This window comes from Ahaetulla prasina, chromosome 8, assembly GCF_028640845.1.
Source record: "Ahaetulla prasina isolate Xishuangbanna chromosome 8, ASM2864084v1, whole genome shotgun sequence".
Lineage (NCBI taxonomy): Eukaryota > Metazoa > Chordata > Lepidosauria > Squamata > Colubridae > Ahaetulla > Ahaetulla prasina.
In genome coordinates this window covers 32,075,624-32,096,889 of record NC_080546.1, presented here as the reverse complement: position 1 = coordinate 32,096,889, position 21,266 = coordinate 32,075,624, and the positions used below count along the sequence as shown (strand labels likewise).

At 36.5% G+C, this 21,266-nt stretch overlaps 1 protein-coding gene across 3 annotated transcripts in view; it reads left to right on the top strand.

The window, feature by feature from the left end:
• ARFIP1 (ADP ribosylation factor interacting protein 1) overlaps nt 1-21,266 on the top strand; it is a 43,477-nt gene that overhangs the window by 6,123 nt on the left and 16,088 nt on the right. The window contains exons 2-5 of one of the 3 annotated variants that reach the window (XM_058192868.1): nt 1,590-1,669; nt 12,324-12,425; nt 16,028-16,133; nt 16,449-16,544. In XM_058192868.1, coding sequence (XP_058048851.1) covers nt 1,592-1,669; nt 12,324-12,425; nt 16,028-16,133; nt 16,449-16,544 — 382 coding nt within the window. In that variant the 5' untranslated portion in view covers nt 1,590-1,591. The remainder of the gene's footprint in view (nt 1-1,589; nt 1,670-12,323; nt 12,426-16,027; nt 16,134-16,448; nt 16,545-21,266) is intronic. The other 2 variants (XM_058192869.1, XM_058192870.1) reach the window with 2 other exon arrangements.

Below are 21,266 nucleotides of genomic sequence, written 5' to 3'. Positions count from 1 at the left end.
GTAAAGCGCTATATAAGTCTTAAATGCTATTGCTATTGCTATTATTTAATGATGCTCCATAGGCCTACTCTGGCCGCAAGGTCATTTAGACATGGGGCTACTTTTGACTAGATTTTAATTTCTAAGTTGCTGTGACTTAACAAGTTCTGTGGCAACTCCCTTTGTGATTGCTAGCACCTTTCACATGGGTTAAGTAGGTTTGATCTGGCTGAATTGTTGGCTGAATTGTTGGAGGATTGTTGGCTCAGTAGACAGTTGTCTAAAGAATTATCTTCAGATGACTCCATGATAGGAACTATCAACAAGGCCCGGCCAGCTGTTTGCAGTCAAACACTGGATAGTGGCCAGATCAGGATATTTTTATGACTCATTTCAGACTCATGAAATGAGTCATAAAATGACTCATTTTTTTTGTACCTTTACCATAGTTGAACTACCACTCCCAAAATTGCTTTTTGGGATTCATTCATTATTTAACATTTAATACTTAAACTAAAAAGATTTTTAGAACTAACATAGAGTAGAAATCATGGAAAAAAATTAAGCTCCTAAAATAGTAGACTATCTGAAGCAGAACATTCCCAACTCTATAATCTTGTATTTGTTTAGTTGCTTTGATACACAAGTAGACCATTTTTTGGCCTTTTTCCTGTCAAATCAAGCACAATGCCACAAACAACTTTCTCTACTTCTTTTTTCCCCCTTCCTTGATTGCTGTGGCTTATGGTTTAAAAGAAATAGGGACAATATATAAAAAATTTTTGTCTATCTGGTTCAAGGATGTTAAACTTAAGGCCCGGGGACCAGATCTGGCTCATGGGGTCTTAGATCTGGCCCATGGACTGCCCTGGAAACAGTGAAGGACCAGCCTGCAGTGCCTCTGCCAGTGAAAATGGAGCTCGGGAGGGCAGCACACAGGTCCTCCTGAGCTCCGTTTTCACTGGCAGAGAGTTGCAGGAGGCCATCGCAGCTGAAAATGGAGCTCAGGAATCAGTTTTCTCTGGCAGAGTGCTTGGGCCACCACAGGTGCCCTCGACATGAGTGACATTGAGCTGGCCACGCCCACTCCCCCCCTCCCGAGGTCAAACACAACCCTGACGCGGCCCTCAATAAAATCAAGTTTGATACCCCTGATCTAGTTTGTAAATATTCTCCTTCCTCTTAGTCCCCTCAGTCATGATGTTTCCAAGAACTATTAATTGTTGAAATGTATAATTATTATTGTTTATTAGATTTTCATCCTGCCTTTTTATAAATTACTGAAGGTGATGAACACACTTTCCTCCTCCTATTTTCCCACAACAATAATCCTGTGAGGTGTTTTGGGCTGAGAGAGAGAGAGTTTTTATGTATTTTTATGCCTATGGGAGGCCTAAAATTCACAGTCTCTAGGCCAACACCTTAACCACTGCACCAAATTGGCTTTCATATGTGTTGTGCTGTGTGTATTACGTTATGTTAATACATATTCATATATGTACAGTATATATAATAAAGCAAAATATAAGCTCTTATAGGAGCTTCATTGGAATACATTTAGCTACTTTTTTAAAAAAAAAATAATGCATGCTCAACTTGTTTCATTTCAGGTATGTCAGAACACAGCAAGAGTTCCCCAACGATTGATGAACCTCACCAGGCTCCAGAAGAAATCCAGTTTGACTCTGAGGTGATTGGGTGATACATATAGTAATAGCTATTCAGAAATCAACCAATCCTTTAACAGGCTCAGACTGGAAAAACAAATTAAGTTCCATCTCTATTATATGGATGCTAATCCAAAAATTGGATCAATCGAAAATTTGTCAATCAAAAGATCAGAAGTTCAGCAGTTTGAATCCCTAGTGCCGTGTAATGGGGTGAGCTCCCATTACTTGTCCCAGCTTCTGCCAGCCTAGCGGTTCAAAAGCACGTAAAAAATGCAAGTGGAAAAATAGGGACCACCTTTGGTGAGAAGGTAACAGTGTTCTGTGCGCCTTGGTGTTTAGTCATGCCAGCCACATTATCACGGAGACGTCTTCGGACAGCGCTGGCTCTTTGGCTTTGAAACGGAGATGAGCATCGCCCCCTAGAGTCAGGAACAACTAGTATATATGTGCGAGGGGAACCTTTACCATTACTTTTACCTTTAATCCAAAAGTGATTAGCTAAAAATATTCCTACATTTGGGGCAGGCACTGTTGGTATTATTATCTGACAGGTTTGCATATTGATCCAGATTGTTTCAGTGCTTACCAATGAACTCATGTGTACATAGGTGACCCCATCCTCTCTCCTACTTTGACAGGATTTTATGTTAGTTACTTGGAAAAATATATAGTATATTGTGCATGGGCTGCTTGTTCTTCTGGGTGCCTTCTCATGAGGTAGTTAGCTTTTCTCATCCCATGTTTGAGGAATAGTTCGTTTTTCTGTAGAAGGGTCAGTTTCTCTTATTTTGAAGAATAGCTTATTGGTTCCTGTTTACCTTTTTGCAAAGTAACCTAGTGAGATGTTTGAATATGATGTTTGAGGAACAGTTAATCGATTCTGTAGAAAGGTCACCTTCTTTTATTTTGAAATAGTTTATTTGGTCCCTGTTTAGCTTCTTGCAAAGTAACCTGGTGAGATCAAGAAAACACACTAGATTGTGCTACAGTATTAATGAACAGTTTTAAACATCATTCAGATTAAGTGACAAAAAATATTTCAAGCTATACAGGTGGTCCTCAATTTACAACCACAACTAAGCCCAAATTTCTGTTGCTAAGGGAGACATTTGTTAAATGAATTTTGCCCCATTTTATGACCTTTCTTTCCATACTTGTTAAGTGAATCACTGCAGTTGTTAAGTTAGTAGCAGGGTTGTTAAGAGAATTTGGCATTCCCATTGACTTTGCTTGTCAGAAGATCGCAAAAGCTGAGCCACATGATCTTGAGACACTGCCACCATCATAAATATGTGTCAATTGCCAAGTGTCTGAATTTTGATCATGTCACCATGGAAATGCTGCAACAGTTGTAAGTGTGAAAAATGGTCAAAAATCACTTTTTTCATGCTAATTTCAAATGGTCAGTAAACAAACTTATTTGTCAAGGAATATTTGTATCAGTTGTGCTCCTTGTATCTCTATGTAAGGACAGAATCTCTTTGATTGTGGTATAATATAAGACTTTCATAATTGGTCCTCTTAGGCTTAAACATATAGCATTTGGAAAGTTCTGGATTTCTTTTAAACATTTGAAAAACATGTTTATACTTTTAATATAATATGGTTAGTAAATGCTGAAAACCATGGCTGGTTAAACTGGGACTGATTAATAACCCTGAGTGTTTTTATTATTATGAAAAAGCTTACCATCAGGGACCCAAATAGCTCTTGCACTATTTATTTTTAGGAAGGCCATTACAATTATTCTGTTTCACCAAACATTTGTAGTTCATGTAAGAGTTAAGTGTTAGGCTGCCTACAATGGCTGAAGTTTTATTTCTTAATTTCTGATTTAATTTTTATATTTATTTTAAGTAGTATACTCTTTAAGATTTTGGGGGTTGATTTTTTTTGTGAACTTTGAAAATTATCACTGTGAAAAATCTTGTGACCCAGGTGAATAGAATATTAAAATTAATTCTAAAACATGTTTCCATTATTGTGGAAATAATATTCCTCATGTCCCACTTTATACCCATCCTAAAGTTTAATTGTTTGAAATAAGATACAATTTTTTCTAAAAGCAAATCATTTGGGCATATGAGCCCCATGTTTGGAAATAATACTTGATTTACCACATTCCTTCTAACATGGTACTAATATGGAATAACTAGATAGGTAAAAAAAGCCAACGAAGGACTAACTTGCACAGTCTTGCAAATTTAAACACTTAATTAATTGGCAGTTCGAAATTCCTTCTCTTGGGCATTGTAATAAGCTCAGGGATCCACCTTGCTGTTAATTTTAGTGAGAATACCATGGTTGTTAAAACCATGTAAACAGCCTAGAATGTCTACAGTAGCAGGGAGTCTCCATTTTAAGAGCAGGTCTGTTCCTAAGTCTGTCTTTAACTCAAATTTATATACAAAGCAGAGTTTGTACTTATGAAGTGGACTGCCTGTTACTAAAAATGGCAGAGTTTTCTTTCCTTGAGCTGTAGAACTGCTGAAGTTACGCAGGGTTTTCATGAATTGCTGAAAACAGGTTGTGTATTAAAAATGTGAGACTTCAGTGGTTCATGAAAAGATTGCATGGCTTCAGCGGTTTGTTGGCTTGAGGAAAGAGAATGCCATCCACCATTTTGAGTAACAGGCAGCCTGGTCACGTGCACAAGCTTGTCTGTAAATCGGGATGTTCTTAATCCAGGAACTGCCTGTATTATAAAGTATTTTGGAGGATTCTGAACTCAAGGCAGCTTACAGTCTCCTAGTACCATACTGAGAGCCAAGGAGAAATGCAGTTCAAAGACTTGAATGCGACCCGAAAGTTTTTACTTAATTACAATATTTAATGTAATAAAATAGGGAAATTATTAACTTCAGAGGGAATAGTTCTGTAAATTGTAATACATATTATTCCAATAAATTCTTTGAATACAGATTCTAATATTCTCCTTAGCTTGAAAAAGTTTGCCTTTGCTTTGAGTCTTCAATTCTGACTTGTTCATTGAAACAATTCAGTAAAGTACAACTAATATTTTTAGTGAAAGCCCTTGAGTGTTCAACAGCTTCCACATGGGGGCACTCTGGGACCATTTCAATTGTTTTTAGTTCAATATTCATATGAATTTTAGCTGGTTTCAGCCCACTATATATATATATATATATATATATATATATATATATATATATATATATATATATATATATATATATATATATATATATATATATATATATATATATATATATATATATATATAACATACAGTATTATTTGTGTGACATAAATTGTATACCAATCTAGATCCTACATTCTTGAAGAATAATTAGACATTGAAAGAGGAAAAAGGAATAGTAGCAATAATGATTGCTAACATGAACTATAATATACTTGTATATTTTTAAATTTTAAATGTAGCTTCATTTCAGCAATAAATTCAAGGGCATCCTCAATTATTATAAGAATGTCAGTTCAGTATTTTTGAGTTGTTGAAAGACATGTTAAGCACACACAATCTTTGTCATTAGTTGCTTATCTAGAGCAAATAATTACTCCTGGCCAAGTAATCTGCCAAACTATACAAACTTCTGTGATACATTTCTGCTTAACACTAGAAAACATTGTTTTCTTTGCAAACAGGTTGGACAAACACATCGTCTGTAATATGCAATTTGTTGCTAACACATATTTCTCCAATAATATTAGGGTGGCAACGAACACTTTCAAATGATATTTGTGGGGAATTGTAGCACAACTGGATTTTTTTTGCAATCTGCACTTCCATAATATATTCAACTGTATTGTATTTAGAATGACTTGTTTATAAGTTTCAATATATTTCAATGGAATATTTGTTTGTTTTTTAAAAGCAAAGGTCTAGAAACTTGAGCACAGAGCTTCACTTGCATGAAAGGGGTGGCAAGATATCCCTTCATGATAGCTCCAAAATTCTACAGGTACTGCAAAAGAAATAAATAATGCTGAACAGAGTAGATTCAAAAGATAATGTCTGTTAACTGATTAAAGCTATCATAAGGTACAGTACTTCATCCTATTCTTGGGAATGTTTGTCTTCATGTGGCAATTTTAAGAATTAAGTGTGACCGCTGTTAGGTTTAGGACCAAAGGACTGAAAACTCACACAAACTTTATTTGTATATATAACTAGATATCAGTCTCAAAACTACAGTAGATACATTAGAGATGATCATTATTTCAGAGGGGAAAAATAACATCCAAGTTAAGGTCTGGAATGTAGCAGAGTATTGGAAACAGATAAAGCAAACAATTGGGACAAGCAACTTGGTTATTAAGCAAAGTCACTAAGTGAAAAACCATGTGAACAGTACTGCTTACAATTTTGAGCTTTCTTTTGCTTTACAATGTCAAAAGGATGTGACCCAAACAGCTTAATGAGTCCAAACAGCAGCAACTCAACTCATGAGGACGCTAGTAACAGTAACAGAGTTGGAAGGGACCTTGGAGGTCATCTAGTCCAACTCCCTGTTCACGCAGGAGACCTATACTAGGGATTTGAACTGCCGACCTTTCTGATCGAGAAGCTCAGCGTCTTAGCCACTGAGCCACCTAACCAGTCCTAGGTAAAAGGGTAAATCATATAGCCCCTTTTCCCAATCCACTGCCCTTTTGAATGCTCATCCCAGCATTGGGATAATTAACAAGAAAAGAATAAAATGTTTGCGTTTGCATTCACTGGAGAGAAAGGGATTACAAGAGACTAAGGCATACACTGAGCATCAGGCTCACTTCTAGTTCTCTTTCCCCAGATGCCAATTTTTGTTTACACAAAAAGTTACAGGGAAAACTATTGCTTACGTCATTCTGATTTTTGTAGATACAGATACATTATGACATCTGAATATTTTTTGGAGCCCTCTATTGCTACCCAATCAACTACTACATAGCATTTTTTTTATTTCATTTTGTCACAACAGTATACACAAACATTGTCATAAGTAAAAAAACATATCATGAAGAATATATATATATATATATATATATATATATATATATATAAATATATATATATAAATATATATATATATATATATATTTAAGTAAAGAATATGCATCAGCTATATTAATTTGATATAATGAAGGGAACAATAGGACAGGAACAGTAGGCACTTTTGTGCTCTTATGCACGTCCCTTATAATTCTTATAATTATGCACGCCCCTTATATTTCTTTAGTGCTGGTTCCTTAATGTTGATACTCAATGTCAAACGAAAGAAGCAATTTTTAAAAAAAATCAGACTTGGAAAAGCATTGGATTTAGATGGGTTGAGAGCTAAATATTATAAAGAATTTGAGAAGAACTGTTGCAACTCTGACAAACACAAGGAATGAAATTAAAGGGGCAAAGACAGTACGGCCAATATGGGAAGAGACATTGTATAGCTTTAAATTACAAATAACAGAATGATCCAGAGAAATACAGATCAATATTTTTATTGAATGTAGATTATAATTTTTGCAGCAATGCTACCGTAGTTGAATGCTTAAAGAAATGCATCCTAGATATACCGGTAATACACCAAACAGGTTATAAGTAATTCCCAGTTAATGCCCTGCCATAATTGGGACAGGAATTCTGCAACTGAGTGATCTGATATAGCCAAAAAAAATATCACATGACCACACTGACTTACAATGGCAGTTCTGGTTGCTGTTGTTAATTGGACCATGGGTTTATTAAGCACGATGTCACATGACCATGGGTTGCAACTTCCTGCTAGCTTTGCCTTTTGGAAGCTGGCAATGAACCTTGCAAATAGCAATTGTGTGAGTGTGGGGTACTGCAAGTGTTGTAATTGTGCACTGGTTGCCAAGTGCCTGAATTTAAGGATTTGGCCATAAGACTCCTCATTCAGCACCGTTGCAACTTTGAATGGCCACTGAACCAGTGGTTACTTAAATGAGAACTACCTGTATTACTCCAAAAATAAATATCAAAAGAGTAACAGGTTTATAATGTAACAGAACATAAGAACAAAAAAAAAGACACAAACAGTACACATTACCTGTTATCCTTACCTGTTATCATTATTTTGGTTTTCTATGTTTTTAATAGAAAGTCCTATTTTTTTCCACTGTGCTTCTTGATTTTCTGTCAGCTTTATTAGGTCATCTTCCTTACTCTGTATCTTTTCATTACTAGGGCTTGCAGATCATTTGCATTTTCATCATCAGCACAGAGCAGGTTATTGATGTTTTGCCTCCAGTGTTAAAACCATGCTCATCTTCCAATCCAGTGTTCCTCAATATATATTCAGCAAATAGGTTGGATAAATAAGGAAAGAATATGTAGTTGTATACTGGTATAGGCTTTCATAGCAGCCATCAATTAAGTAGTAATGAATTTTCAGGCTGCATGGCTGTTGTCTAAATGGCCAAACTAGACCATGGCCTTTCAGCCCAAAAACTCATCACTGCTTAAGTATGCATTCTTTTGCCAACTTGGAATCAATCTGTGTTGCCATTTTCTGTCCAGACTCTGGTTTCCTGACCTATGTATAAGTTTTTTTATGAGGACGGGGATGTTATGGGATCCCCATTTTCATAAGGATAGTCCATAGCTTGATGTCAACATAATTTAACACCATTCTGTAATTAATTTAGCACATGTTTATTTTTTTTGTTGTTGTTCTTTGGCTTCTCAATTATCTAGTGTGAATCTACAGTAACGTCCTTTGTTCCTTGCCCTTTTCTAAAACCATCTTGAAACATCCAATATCTGCCTTTCCATAGACAGGTCTAGTTTGCATTGGAAGATACTAAGCATTATTTTGATACCATGTGAAATTAAGAATATTGTATAATAGTTTGCACATTCTGTTGAGTCTCCTTTCTTTGGCATATGCTTCAATCTTTTAATTGATTGGCCAGACTGTCAATCTCCAGATTTGTTAGCATAGTTTGGTTGGAAAACCTTGACTGATTCATGTTCTGTTGCTTGCTGTATTTCTGTAACTTTTACTAACTTTTGTTGTGAGCTGCCTAGAGTTGTGTTCTGAGATGGGGTGATGATCATACAAATCTAATAAATAAATAATGACTAGATGTTAATCTAACTTTGTCTTCTCGAACCAGAGCTTCTTGTAAATAGGGAATATCTTTTAAAGTAGAGTTTCTAAACTTTTTACCATGATATCTCTCTTTAGTATATCCTTCACATATACACTGTCCCTAAAAATCTAAACACCAAAATGTGCACAAATGAAGAACGAAATCAATATAGTTTGGGAAACAAACTTTGGGAAAATTGGATTTATTATAATAACGTACTAAAAAGTTCTTCAGACTACCCCTGGATTCTTCTTCTGCATCTTCTCAAGGAAGGTACACTTCACAGTTTGGAAAACTCTGTTCTAAGGAATCTTGAAAGTTAACAAATTTACTGTCCACAATATAGTAAGGCAATACTTGGAGATTGTATAGTCAATGACCAAACAGTATCAAATAGATTGTGTGGACAACTCTTTAATATATGAGGAGGTTGATAAATTTTATGATCAACAGACCATGCAAGCAAGAAGTGATTTTTGTAGTTGAAGACTGGAATACCAAAATTTGAAATAATAGGGAGGAAACTGTAGATGGGTTGTATGGTGTAGGAAAAGGAAATGAAGCCAGTTCAATTACTTCTTCATTGCATTATAGCATTCATGCAAGCAAAATGATGTACACACACACATACAAGAAGGAATAGACAGAAAGAAAAATGGCAAGATTAGTGGTAGAAGAAGATAGAAATACTGTTTTAACAGTAAAAACACGGCCAGGGACTGATTGTGGAATACATCATGCAGTAATCATTTGCAACTTCCAAGTCGAAGAAAAGCAGGACAAAATCGATTAGTTACCAATATAGCATTTTGAAAGCCCACACCAGGCCTGAAATTCATTATTAGAGAATCAGAGGAACTATAAAATGAAATCAAGGTTAAGGATGAATACAAAAAGAGATTGCAAAAGACTAAGAAATATAAGAGAGTAAATTGAATATCAGAACAAATTAGGAAAATGGCCAAGAAGAGAAACCAAAGCCAAGAAAGATAAAGATCACAAGGAGGAATTTTACAAAGAGTTTCAGAGAGCTATTACAAGTAAAGATACCAAATATAGAAACAGGGAACATTTCCAAAAGATTTCCCAAACTCAGAAAGACCTTTCAACTTCAGATTGGTATGCTAAAGAACACCAATAGACAGGTTGTAAGGGATTCAAATAAAGATGAAATGAAGATGGAAGAAGTATACTGAAATTCTGTCTAACTATGAAAACAATGCCATTTCACCTTTATTTTTCATGTTCTGAATAGTTAACTATGAACCTCTGAATGAAGGTGTCTAATTCCATTCTGATGTCATTATATAATTGATTCTTTTCATCTTAACTATATTATCCAGTGGTGTCAGACTAATAATCAGCCATTCTTACCCCTAAAGGTCCCAAGTTCCTCCTCAATAGCATATTGAGTAACATTGTATTATCAGTTACTTTAACTCATCTATCCATGTAATTTTGTTAGTAAAATACAGGATCATTTTCTCCCGTTAATGCTGCCTAGTATAGGTATTTTAGTTGTGTGCTTAGTATCACCTTCATGCCTTGGGTGATCATGTTAATATTAATAATAATAATGGAAGGGACTTTGGAGGTCTTCTAGTCCAACCTCCTGCTTAGGCAGAAAACTCTACACCACTTCAGACAAATGGTTATCCAACATCTTCTCAAAAATTTCCAGTGTTGGAGCCTTCACAACTTCTGGAGGCAAGTTGTTCCACTGATCAATTGTTCTAACTGTCAGGAAATTTCTCCTTAGTTCTAAGTTGCTTCTCTCCTTGATTAGTTTCCACCCATTGCTTCTTGTTCTACCCTCAGGTGCTTCGGAGAATAGTTTGAATCCCTCTTCTTTGTGGCAGCCCCTGAGATATTGGAACACTGCTATCATGTCTCCCCTAGTCCTTCTTTTCATTAAACTAGTCATACCGAGTTCCTGCAACTGTTCTTCATATGTTTTAGCCTCCGGTGCCCTAATCATCTTTGTTGCTATTCTCTGCACTCTTTCTAGAGTCTCAATATCTTTTTTACATCGTGGCGACCAAAACTGAATGCAATATTCCAAGTGTGGCCTTACCAAGGCATTATAAAGTGGTATTAACATTTCACGTGACCTTGATTCTATCCTTCTGTTTATGCAGCCCAGAACTGTGTTGGCTTTTTTGGCAGCTGCTGCACACTGCTGGCTCATATCTAAATGGTTGTCCACTAGGACTCCAAGATCCCTCTCACAGTTACTAATATTGAGCAAAGTACCACATATGTTGGGAGTATATAGTTTTGATTTATATTTCGAGCATTTTTTTACTCATCTCAACAACCACCTGTCACAAAGAAAGTGAGGTAACATTTGTTGTAAACATTACCTGTTCAGACTGGGATGCTAAGCCCTCCTGATGTTTCTAATGTACATCTTTTACCAGTACTAGTCAGAATAGCTAATGATAAGGGATGCTGGTAGTTGTGGTTCATTTTAAGCATTCCAAGACTCACATGGATACAAGAGAACTATAATGATCATCTTTTAGTCCTCTAAGTTTGAAGGGAGAAATTGAGCAATACAGTTTCATGTGCCATTGAGACGGTCTATTTTGCATGATCAGATATGCTTATAACACATTAATAATTTAATTAACATATGACACTAATTCTTATTACTTAATAAGTATTAAGTTATTAATACTTATGGTGTGATTCACTTACATTCTTTCAGCATCATTTATTCATAACTACTGTGCTAGATTGTAATTTTACACTGATTATATGTCATCCTACATACGCCATATGCTGGGGTTAACTTTAGACTATAAATTTCATAAATAAATAAATAAGTATACTGTTGTGGTGGTGACAATGAACACATAGTTGCTTATTTAGATTCCAGTAATATAGTAACAGAGAACCAATTTGGTGTAGTGGTTAAGGCAGGGGTGTCAAACTCAAGGCCCATGGGCCGGATCTGGCCTGTGGGGTGCTTAGATCTGGCCCGTGGGGCCAGCCTAGAAACAGCAAAGGACTGGCCCACGGTGCCTCTGCCAGTAAAAACAGGCTCCCAATATCCATTTTCGGCTGGGACGGCCTCCTGCAACCCCCTGTCAGCAAAAATGGAGCTCGGGAGGACTAATTGATGTCATGCCACACCCACAGCAGCCCCCCCCCCCGTCCCAAGGTCAAACACAACCCTGATGCTGCCCTCAATGAAATCGAGTTTGACACCCCTGGGTTAAGGGATCCGGTTAGAAACCAAGAGACTATGAGTTCAAGTCTTGCCTTAGCCATGAAGCCAGCCTGGTGACTCTTTGCCAGACATTCACTCTCAGCCCCAGGAAGAAGCAATGGCAAAGTACCTCTGATCAAGCTTCCCAAAAAAATTAGAAAAGACTAGTCCAAGTTGTCACGAAGAGTCAACACAGACTTGAAGGTACAAAAACAAAGCTTAGTAACAGCATGTTTCATAAAACTCTTATATAAGAGTCTCAAGATACACCTTGGATATAGCAAGATTTCCTCCATTTCCTGCCCTGCCTAGGAAAAAAAATACTGAATGTCCCAAAACTATTGATTATGTTTGAGGAAAGCTAATGCACTTTTTTCCTGTTGTAGGCGTACTCAATGGCTCAAGAGTCCCCCAAAACTTCAGCAGCAGAGATTTCTGTGACAAGCAATGGAGAATTGGAAGACATTCATGAGCACAACTATAACAGGGTATGATTCTATAAATATCCCCTGAATTGTTTGGCAATAATCCAGGTTTACTAATGATTAAGCAATCCAAGAAATGAAGAAATTGTGTCAGGGTAGCTGAGATTTTCCTGAGGGGAGAAGCCTTATTCATTACAAATGAGTATTTCATTTCTAGAGCTATACATAAAACTGAATAAACTAAAACTGGACAATCATTTGTATCCGTTTTGTTTTTTAAATGTAGAGGGTTTAAAAAGGAAGCTCAATCTATCCGCATGAGTGAAATTTAAAATAGAATCGATGATGATAAAATTGAAGTGTGAAATGCTAGACAGACTATTTTAAAGATTTGCATTCATGAGATGTAAAAGAATGGAACAGAAACGAATGCTATAAAAGTCCAAGGGGGAAAAAATGAGAAAAATTAATGTCCTGTGAAAATGTTGGAAAATGTAATGTTTCACGATAGATATAATTGATGCATTATTAAAATATGGATATGGTTTTATGGGGTGTTTATGGGCTGTGCAAGTTATTGATAATGCATGTGAAGATTGTGGCTGTGACTATTGGTAAAATGTTGTTTCCGATGCAGAGTGAAATACAGCAAAAGTAAGTTAACAAAACTACAAAAACTCTTTACACATTTAGCAAAAGCAAGTTACAATTTTAAATTCTGCATTTCTGATGGGTAGCAAGATTTATACAGAGAGTGTGGCCCAGAAGAAGTCAAAAATTATACCTCACCGTTATGTACAAACCAGGTCACTAGTAATTAATGTTATCTCAGAGGCACAGTGATGCACCAGAAATCCTTCTAGTAAGTATTGGTGTTAAAGAAGAGGTAAAAAGACAGATATAAATGAAAAATTAAGATGAAGCGCAGCTTCAGCAATATGTACCAATTTTGAATATTCTGTACTTTGAAATAGCCATTCCATTAGTTTAAAATGGAATAAATATAAGCCTGGCAAGTGTTCCATGCCAACCAGACCTTGGGGGAAAAAATAGTGAAACTATATATATGTTCTAATTTTTGGAAGCCGTCAAATGAACAGTGAAGGCAGACTTCTGGCATACTTTCATGCCTATTATGGTCATTAACATCGGGGCTTTGAAACGAAAGCTGGCAGCTTTCTATAAAGACTGAATCTTGTAAATGATTAAAGCTTTATCCCTGCTTATTGTTCATTCCTGTAAAACTTCGGCACTTTGTAGGAAATAAGAAAATATTTTGCAGTTGCCAAAACATGGGCGTGGAAAGGGTTGAGAGAAAATCTGGGATATTTATAGAAATCCCCAGACAGCACAGAGCGCTAACTTTAATTAAAGAAATACAAAGATCCAGGGAAGTAAAAGGATACATTCTTATGCTCAAACTTGAAAAAAAAATATTAAAAAAAAACTAATACCAAACACACACCTGTATCAGTGGTGAAGATATGTGCTAGAGACACCATAATTCGACTTCAGTTAAAAAAAACAAAAACCTCTTAGTTCAGTTGGGATAGGGGAAGTGTTGCCCTTCATATCTGAAAAACAGGGAGTTCTAGGGAAATTATTTTAGTTCAATGCAAGTCAAAATAGTAAGTATTTTAGTCAACTGAACCAGAAAGTAACATAACTAAAAAAAGAGAGAAAATTCCTTTGTTTTAATTATTATTAATAAATTAGGATTTATTTTAAAGACATCTGTTCAGTGTGCCATAATGCTTAAAGGCAGAAGCTGGTTTCAGTGCTATCTTTACAATATTCCTGTTTCTATAAATTTTGTGGATTTCTCTATAGTTTAACCCTGTTCTAAACATTGTTAATGTGAATATTGTTGTCTCAGCTACATAATGATAATTTCTTGCCTGTAATTAAATACACTTGCATATACTATTTGGCCATAACTATTTAGGTTTTTAGAGAAATTCCAAGAGAGGTCTGCACATATCATACATTGGTAACTTATTACACATGACTGAATGGAGCCTGCCCATTAAGGTTGTATGTTGTAATGGTCATAAATGTTGGTCATGGGACCTCCAAGGGGGCCCAACCATCAATTTCGAATTCAGATCGTAAGTTCCCTGTTTTGACTTGGTTGTATGTCAAAGACTATCTGTACATAGATCTTTGTTTTGCTATGTTTCTGTCTTCATCCTCCAGTGAAATGTTATAATATGGCAGGATTTCATTTATTTATCCAAGCAAGTACAGTAGATTATCAAAGTCTTGTTTTGCAAATGCGCTGCAAACCAAAATGTCATGTTTTGCTGACCTGCCAATTACAAATGGTTATCCCTCATTCAGTTAAATATTGTTTTAGTGTGATGACTGGTTTAAATATTATGGGGCAGACAAATGTAAAGTTCATTGTATGCATTATATTTTATATTGTATAAATAAATGTAGAATTGCTTCAGTCTCTAGTCTTTGCACCTTCCTCTCTCACATACATAATACATACGTATAGACATACATAAATACATACATACATACGTATGAGGAAGGCGCAAAGACTAGAGAAGCAATTCTATATTTGTTTACTTAATATAATATATATATATAAGAGAGATTTCCACTTTTTGAACCTTCTTTATCTCTTGCTTATCTTTTTCGCCAAATCTATAGCTTGATCTTTGTCTTCTAGTGATATTTCATTAAATGGATGAAATAGCAAAGTATGGATTGTAGCAAATAAGGCATGAATGTATCACATTAGTAACATGAAATAGAAAAAAAATGAAATTCTGAGGCTCTAATGGGTTAATAACGATCTGTGGCATGAATTTAAATCGGTCTGAATCCTATGGTGTGTGTTACTGTAGAGATGTTTAGTATTTATTTATCAGTTTGCCAAAACAGGATAAAGGGGTGAAATTGAAAAGGTAACTTTCCGGGTTAATATTGAATTGTGTCCAAATAGGGACTTCAGATTTAATTTGCTCAGTTCATTTTCCTCAATTTCAGTTGCCCCCAACTCTTAAGAAGTCAATGACTAGGAGTACTGATAGAAGTTGCCCCACTGCCATTTTGCTGATGGAGAAATTTCATCAACAGAAGCAAGAGTGCAGATTATGTGCAAGGATGGCTAGTTTACTGCTCAAATACTTATTTTCAGAACAGTTGAAAGAAAAGGACTGTTAAAATTGACTCTCATTGTATTTTAAACAATCTAAGATTTTTGTATCTGCAATCTACATAAGTTTGCATTGATTTTTGAAAGACCTAGTTTAGAAGTTTAACTTTTCTGTCTAAGCAACCACAGTTGTTTAATTAAACTATTAGATAATAGAAGTTTTATCCATAAATGTATCTGTGATTGATCTCAGCTCTTCAAACAGTTAACCCTGTATTGGGAAACTCTTCCTTGCAGAAGGCTTAGTATCAATCTTGAAAAATGCTTTTCAGTTTGGAATCAATTAGTCTAGGTTACACAAGGAGTCTCTTAAACCTGGAAACAGTTGTAATTGAGCATTGTGTTGTCATTAAAATAGAACATCATGACACCATAAAATAGGTTCCAAACTATAGAACACATTTTTCAAGATGACTTAAAGACTGCTATTATGCCTAAGTGTTCTCTTATTTGGGATTTTTACATGGATATTCCCTTTTATTCAAACATTTCTAAGGAGTTGAAGCGTTCTTTGCCAGCTGGACTTGGTTTGTCCGAAACACAGATCACTCATGGCTTTGACAGTACCAAGGAGGGGACTATTGCAGTTGGACCTTTTCAAGGTAACAGAATTCAGTGTGTACTAAGTAAATATATGTATAAAAGGATAGAATAAGGAGTATTCTATAGCCTTCCATTTAATACAGTGTAATTGGTAACAATCAGTGGTTGGGAATCTAATGGGTAAACACAAAATAGCTCTGTATGTGATTTAGTCACCATATGAAGAATGTAATAGATTGCCTTTTGTTTAAAGTAGTCCTAAATTCAAAGTCTAATTCACTTCAAGATTTGCTTCAGTTTCACCAATATTTTGTGCATTAAAAATATATTGATTAAATGAAGATGGATGTTGATGGCATATGTCCCATTTCCAGGTCCCTCATCATTACCCATGTCTCCTGTTATATCGCCTAGCAGTGCTGCAGCCTGCAGACTGGCTGGACAAGGGAATGATTTAGTTATTCCCAAAGGTATTCAGAGGTCTAAGCAGTTAATGGCTTTGCTGATACAATACTAACTCCCATCTTTGCCAATACTTTCTTGACTTGTGATTAACTGCTATGGCTAAGTAGAATGCTGCCTTTTATGCTGCTTTGGCTTGCCAAATAATTAACTTTTCTTTTCTGCATACTATCTTCCTTCAATATTAAGTATGTCCACAGAAGCATTCAGCAAAAATGAATTGTGAGAAATATTAATTAGAATGATATTTTGTGTCAAATTTTATCATCATAATACTAAGTAAAGATTGTGTTGAATAATCCATTTTAATGAAAATACAATTTACAAATCTATATCAACACAAATTTGAAAATTTGTGCTGATGTTTGTACCTTTTTTTTAAATTAAATAACAATGATTCTTGGTTTTATGAAAATTATACTACCACTGTTGAAATGCATCATAAGATGAATAAAAATAGATTCAAAAAGTTACTAAAACTACTTTTTAAAAATAATAAAATAGTAAAGTTTGAAAAGGGTAGGAAAATTTAAAAAAATACTGGGGGCATGCAAAATATTTCAAACTCAAATTCATGCAGTCATTTTAAATGGTCATTTTGCAGTTGAATCAAAGTTGACTAGCTTGGGAGTGTTTCAAGGTCAAAACAATGAGTACTTGCAGAAATGATAGTTTTGCATTCAGAGCAACTTCTTCCAATTCAGACTGGTTGTTTGGTGTTCAAAATGATATGTACTTCTCTAATATTATTTTGGTGTTGAAAAGTTTATAATATAGGTGCCAAGCAAGCTTTTCTGGATGTGCTAGTATCCAAATGTCAACTACCAAAATACTCTGTATTGTAAGCACAGACTTGACTTTATTTGATTCATCACCCTTGGAAAAGAATCTTCTAAGTTTTAAGTAAACCTTTGAAATAGCAAAGTAATGATGTAGTATAATCAAGTTAAAAGTAACCAGAATGTGAGTATTACAGTTAGGTTATCTCTATACATATATCAGTCTTAACAAACAAAATGACTTGCAAACTGCTGCCAAGGTAACTTGTGCTTCCTATGCCTGCTGGATTTAACATTCTCCAGATGTCCCTGAATTGGAATCCTCCAGAAGTTCTGTCCTTGTGTTTCCTAAAAGATCTAGCCATTATTGTAAATAGTCATTGCTGATTGGAATTATAATCTGAAGCATCTAGACATTATCAGTTTGGGAAATGCTGCTTTAGATGGAATTCAGACACTCCCAAAATAGATTATTAATTACACGAACAGAGTAACCATCTATGGCAATCTGGATTATCGGTGTTTTTTGTGTCTGTCATCATACCTAAATGTTTTTTTCAAAGCATCCAGTTTTTCTGATAAAATGAAAAATGAGAAGCCACTAGATTCCCTTTAGATATTGATGATATTTTAGTCACCAGTTTTATGTGGATATTAAACAATACTGGCAGGCAGTGCAATGACTCCACAGTTCAAGAGCCAAGCACCTCACAATGGGGTGAGCTCCCATTACTTGCCCCAGCTCCTGCCAATCTGGCAGTTCAGAAGCATGCAATACAAGTAGATAAATAGGTACTACTTTGGTGGGAAGGTAACCTTCCTGTGCACCTTGGTATATAGCCACATGACCACAGAAAGTGTCTTCAGACAACACTAGCTCCCTCAGCTAAGAAATGGAGTTGAGCACTGATTGCTAGAGTCGAACAGGATTAGACAGGAAAAATCTTTTATCTTTTAAAAAATATTGAGGATTTAAATACACTATTTTGAAATCCACAATATACTGCTAAAATAGAGCTATAATACCTTAATATTACATTAGAATCAGGCATTCAAATAGAAGCAAAGCTACTGTACTACTGTAATATAATAACCAAATCTCATATCAGATTTGAAGCTTTTTCTTAAGTTTGTAATAATACTGAATTCTAAAATGAAGAAAACTTCTTCTACCTACAGTGTACTATCTTTATTTGTAGTAATATTCCCAACTTTATTTGTATTTTTTTCATTGACTTCTGTGAATAGCTGGATTACGCTGCTATCTTTTAATTTTGAGGATGATGGAAAACAAATTAAAGGCTATTAAGCCATAAAGAAGTATGAATCTGGTTTGGAAAACTCAATTATTCTGATATGTAATTGTGCTTCCAATGTTTTCTAATAGAATAAATCATACTTTCTCTTTCATAACAATGTGTTTGTAGCGGTCACTGGAATCACTTTGGAACAGAAATATCTCCAGCTTCTTGTGCTTTGAATGACTGATTCTCAATTCACACCTGAAATGATGAGCTTTAAAAAAGAGGTCTTCCTTTTTAAAAGTGATTTAATTGGTAGTTTGTTTAGAAAAATCTCAGAAGAGATAGCATCTGAGGAAAGAGTTGTTAATCTATGACCCCCCCACCTAAAAACTACTCCTTGTTATCAGTGGAATACTTGAGTGGATAAATGCACATATGTGTGTGTTGAGAGGGAATAGGATTGCTGTATCTACTTGTAGGTTGGCTTTTGCTTCCTTGATGCCTGCCATGCAAGTCTCAGGATGAAAATGGTTTCTTATCTATATGTATGTCCTATATGCCTTATCAGAACATAAAAACACTAATGTAGAATAATTGGATCACCCACAAAAGTACGATAAGCAAACTTGGAAACCTGATCTGATGTAAAATCCAGGTTTCCGGCATGCATTCCAAAATGTTGTGATAAATGGTAAGGTAAAGGTAAAAGTAAAGGTTCCCCTCACACATATGTGCTAGTCGTTGCCGACTCTAGGGGGCGGTGCTCATCTCCATTTCAAAGCCGAAGAGCCAGCGCTGTCCGAAGACGTCTCCGTGGTCATGTGGCCGGCATGACTCAATGCCAAAGGCACATGGAATGCTGTTATCTTCCCACCAAAGGTGGTCCCTATTTTTTCTACTTGCATTTTTATGTGCTTTCGAAACTGCTAGTTTGGCAGAAGCTGGGACAAGTAACGGGAGCTCACCCCATTACACGGCAGCACTAGGGATTCAAAACACTGAGCTGCCGACCTTTCGATCGACAAGCTCAATGTCCTAGCCCCTGAGCCACCGCGTCCCTTTGTGATAAATGGTACATTTCCATTAATGATTTCTTCATATGAGGTTGAATTTATACATTATACCCAATCGTTAATACTGTTTTAACTATAGACATAAACCATGATTGACAAATCACTGATCCCGTTGGGTTGAGACAGTTTCTCAGATAGTCTAGACCAGGGTTGTCAAACTGGCGGTCTGTGGGCCAGATGTGTCATGTGCAGGCCACACCCACCCTAGCTCCACAGAGGGGGAAAAAGTTGCAAAACATCATGTGACAGCAATGTGATGCTGCGAGTTTGACACCCATGGTCTAGACCCATGCCTTACATGGCTATAAAGGAAATTGCCAACACCTTGAATTGCACCCAGAAGAAACTGGTACGTAGCCTGCAGAGCAGCAGTGTAACAGCAGGGGCCTGTCTGTGAGCCCCAAGAACTTTCTGTGTTCCTGCATTCTGCAGCAGTTGTTGTTTCCAAACAAGGGTAGCCCTACGTAGAGCACAGTAGTCCAGGTCATAGATGACTAGGGCTTGAGTGACTGAGCGCAGGAAGTCCCAGTCCAGGAACGGATGCAACTGGTACACAACAGGAAGTTGCACCAAGACTCTTCTGACCGTGACTGCCCTGAACTGAAGTTGAGAGCCCAGGAGTGCCCCCAAGTTGGGCACTGGTTTTGTTTGGGGTAGTGCAACCCCCTCCAGAACTAAAGATGTTAAAGAGTCCCAGAACTCGGAACTCTATGCTCCCAAAGTTGTTCGGTCTTGCCAGGGTTTAGTCGAAGCTTGTTGACCGCCATCAAGGCCCCCACAGCTTCCAGGTATTGTTGTTGTGACCGAGGCCCAAGTAGATAGTAGGAAACTCAATCAGTGTAAAAACAAACAAACTTTACTAGAACAGCTGAGAATTAACTCATTCTCAGCATAGTCCGACTAAATTAAAGCAAATTCCTCCCAACACAATTCCTCAGTCCTATCACCAACCTTGGTCCAATTAGGCAAACTGCCAAAGGCCTTTCTTGGCAAAAGTTCAGAAGACACCAATACAAAACAAATGCAATAAGACAAAGCTATCAACGTTGTTTTCCAGCAAAGAGCCCAAACGCCATTGCTGGTCTTTTAAGCCTTATGGGAAGGGCCAATCATCTCTTGGCCCTACTCCCAAGTCATCCTCTTTGCTTTAGCTACTCTTGCCTTCTGGCAGCTCTTCTCATGCGTGCATTAGGGACAGGCTCCTCCTGTTCCTCTGCCTCACTACTGTCAGCCTCTGGAGTCCACACAACACTCCCCGATGGCCCTGGCCCCAGCTTTGCCTCAGACGCAGAGCCCTCATCCAGGCCTTCCCCAGCCTCCAGGACTGGCCCACACTCTTCCTCAGCCTCATCGCTGTCTGATTCCGTTATCAGCTCTGTAGGCTAATGATGGACCACAACAATTGTGAGGAAGCAGCAACAGCATCAATTGGTCACTAAGGGTGGAGATGTAAAGTTGAGTATTATCTGCATATTGATGATACCTTAACTCCTGGTAATGAATAATCTTATCCAGTAGCTTCATGGGGATGTTAAAAAGGAGTGGAGAGAGTACTGAGCCTTGCAGAATGCCACAAAGGAGTGGCCCTGGGCTGAAACTCTCAGTCCTTATTACAAAACATAGCTTTTGATTCA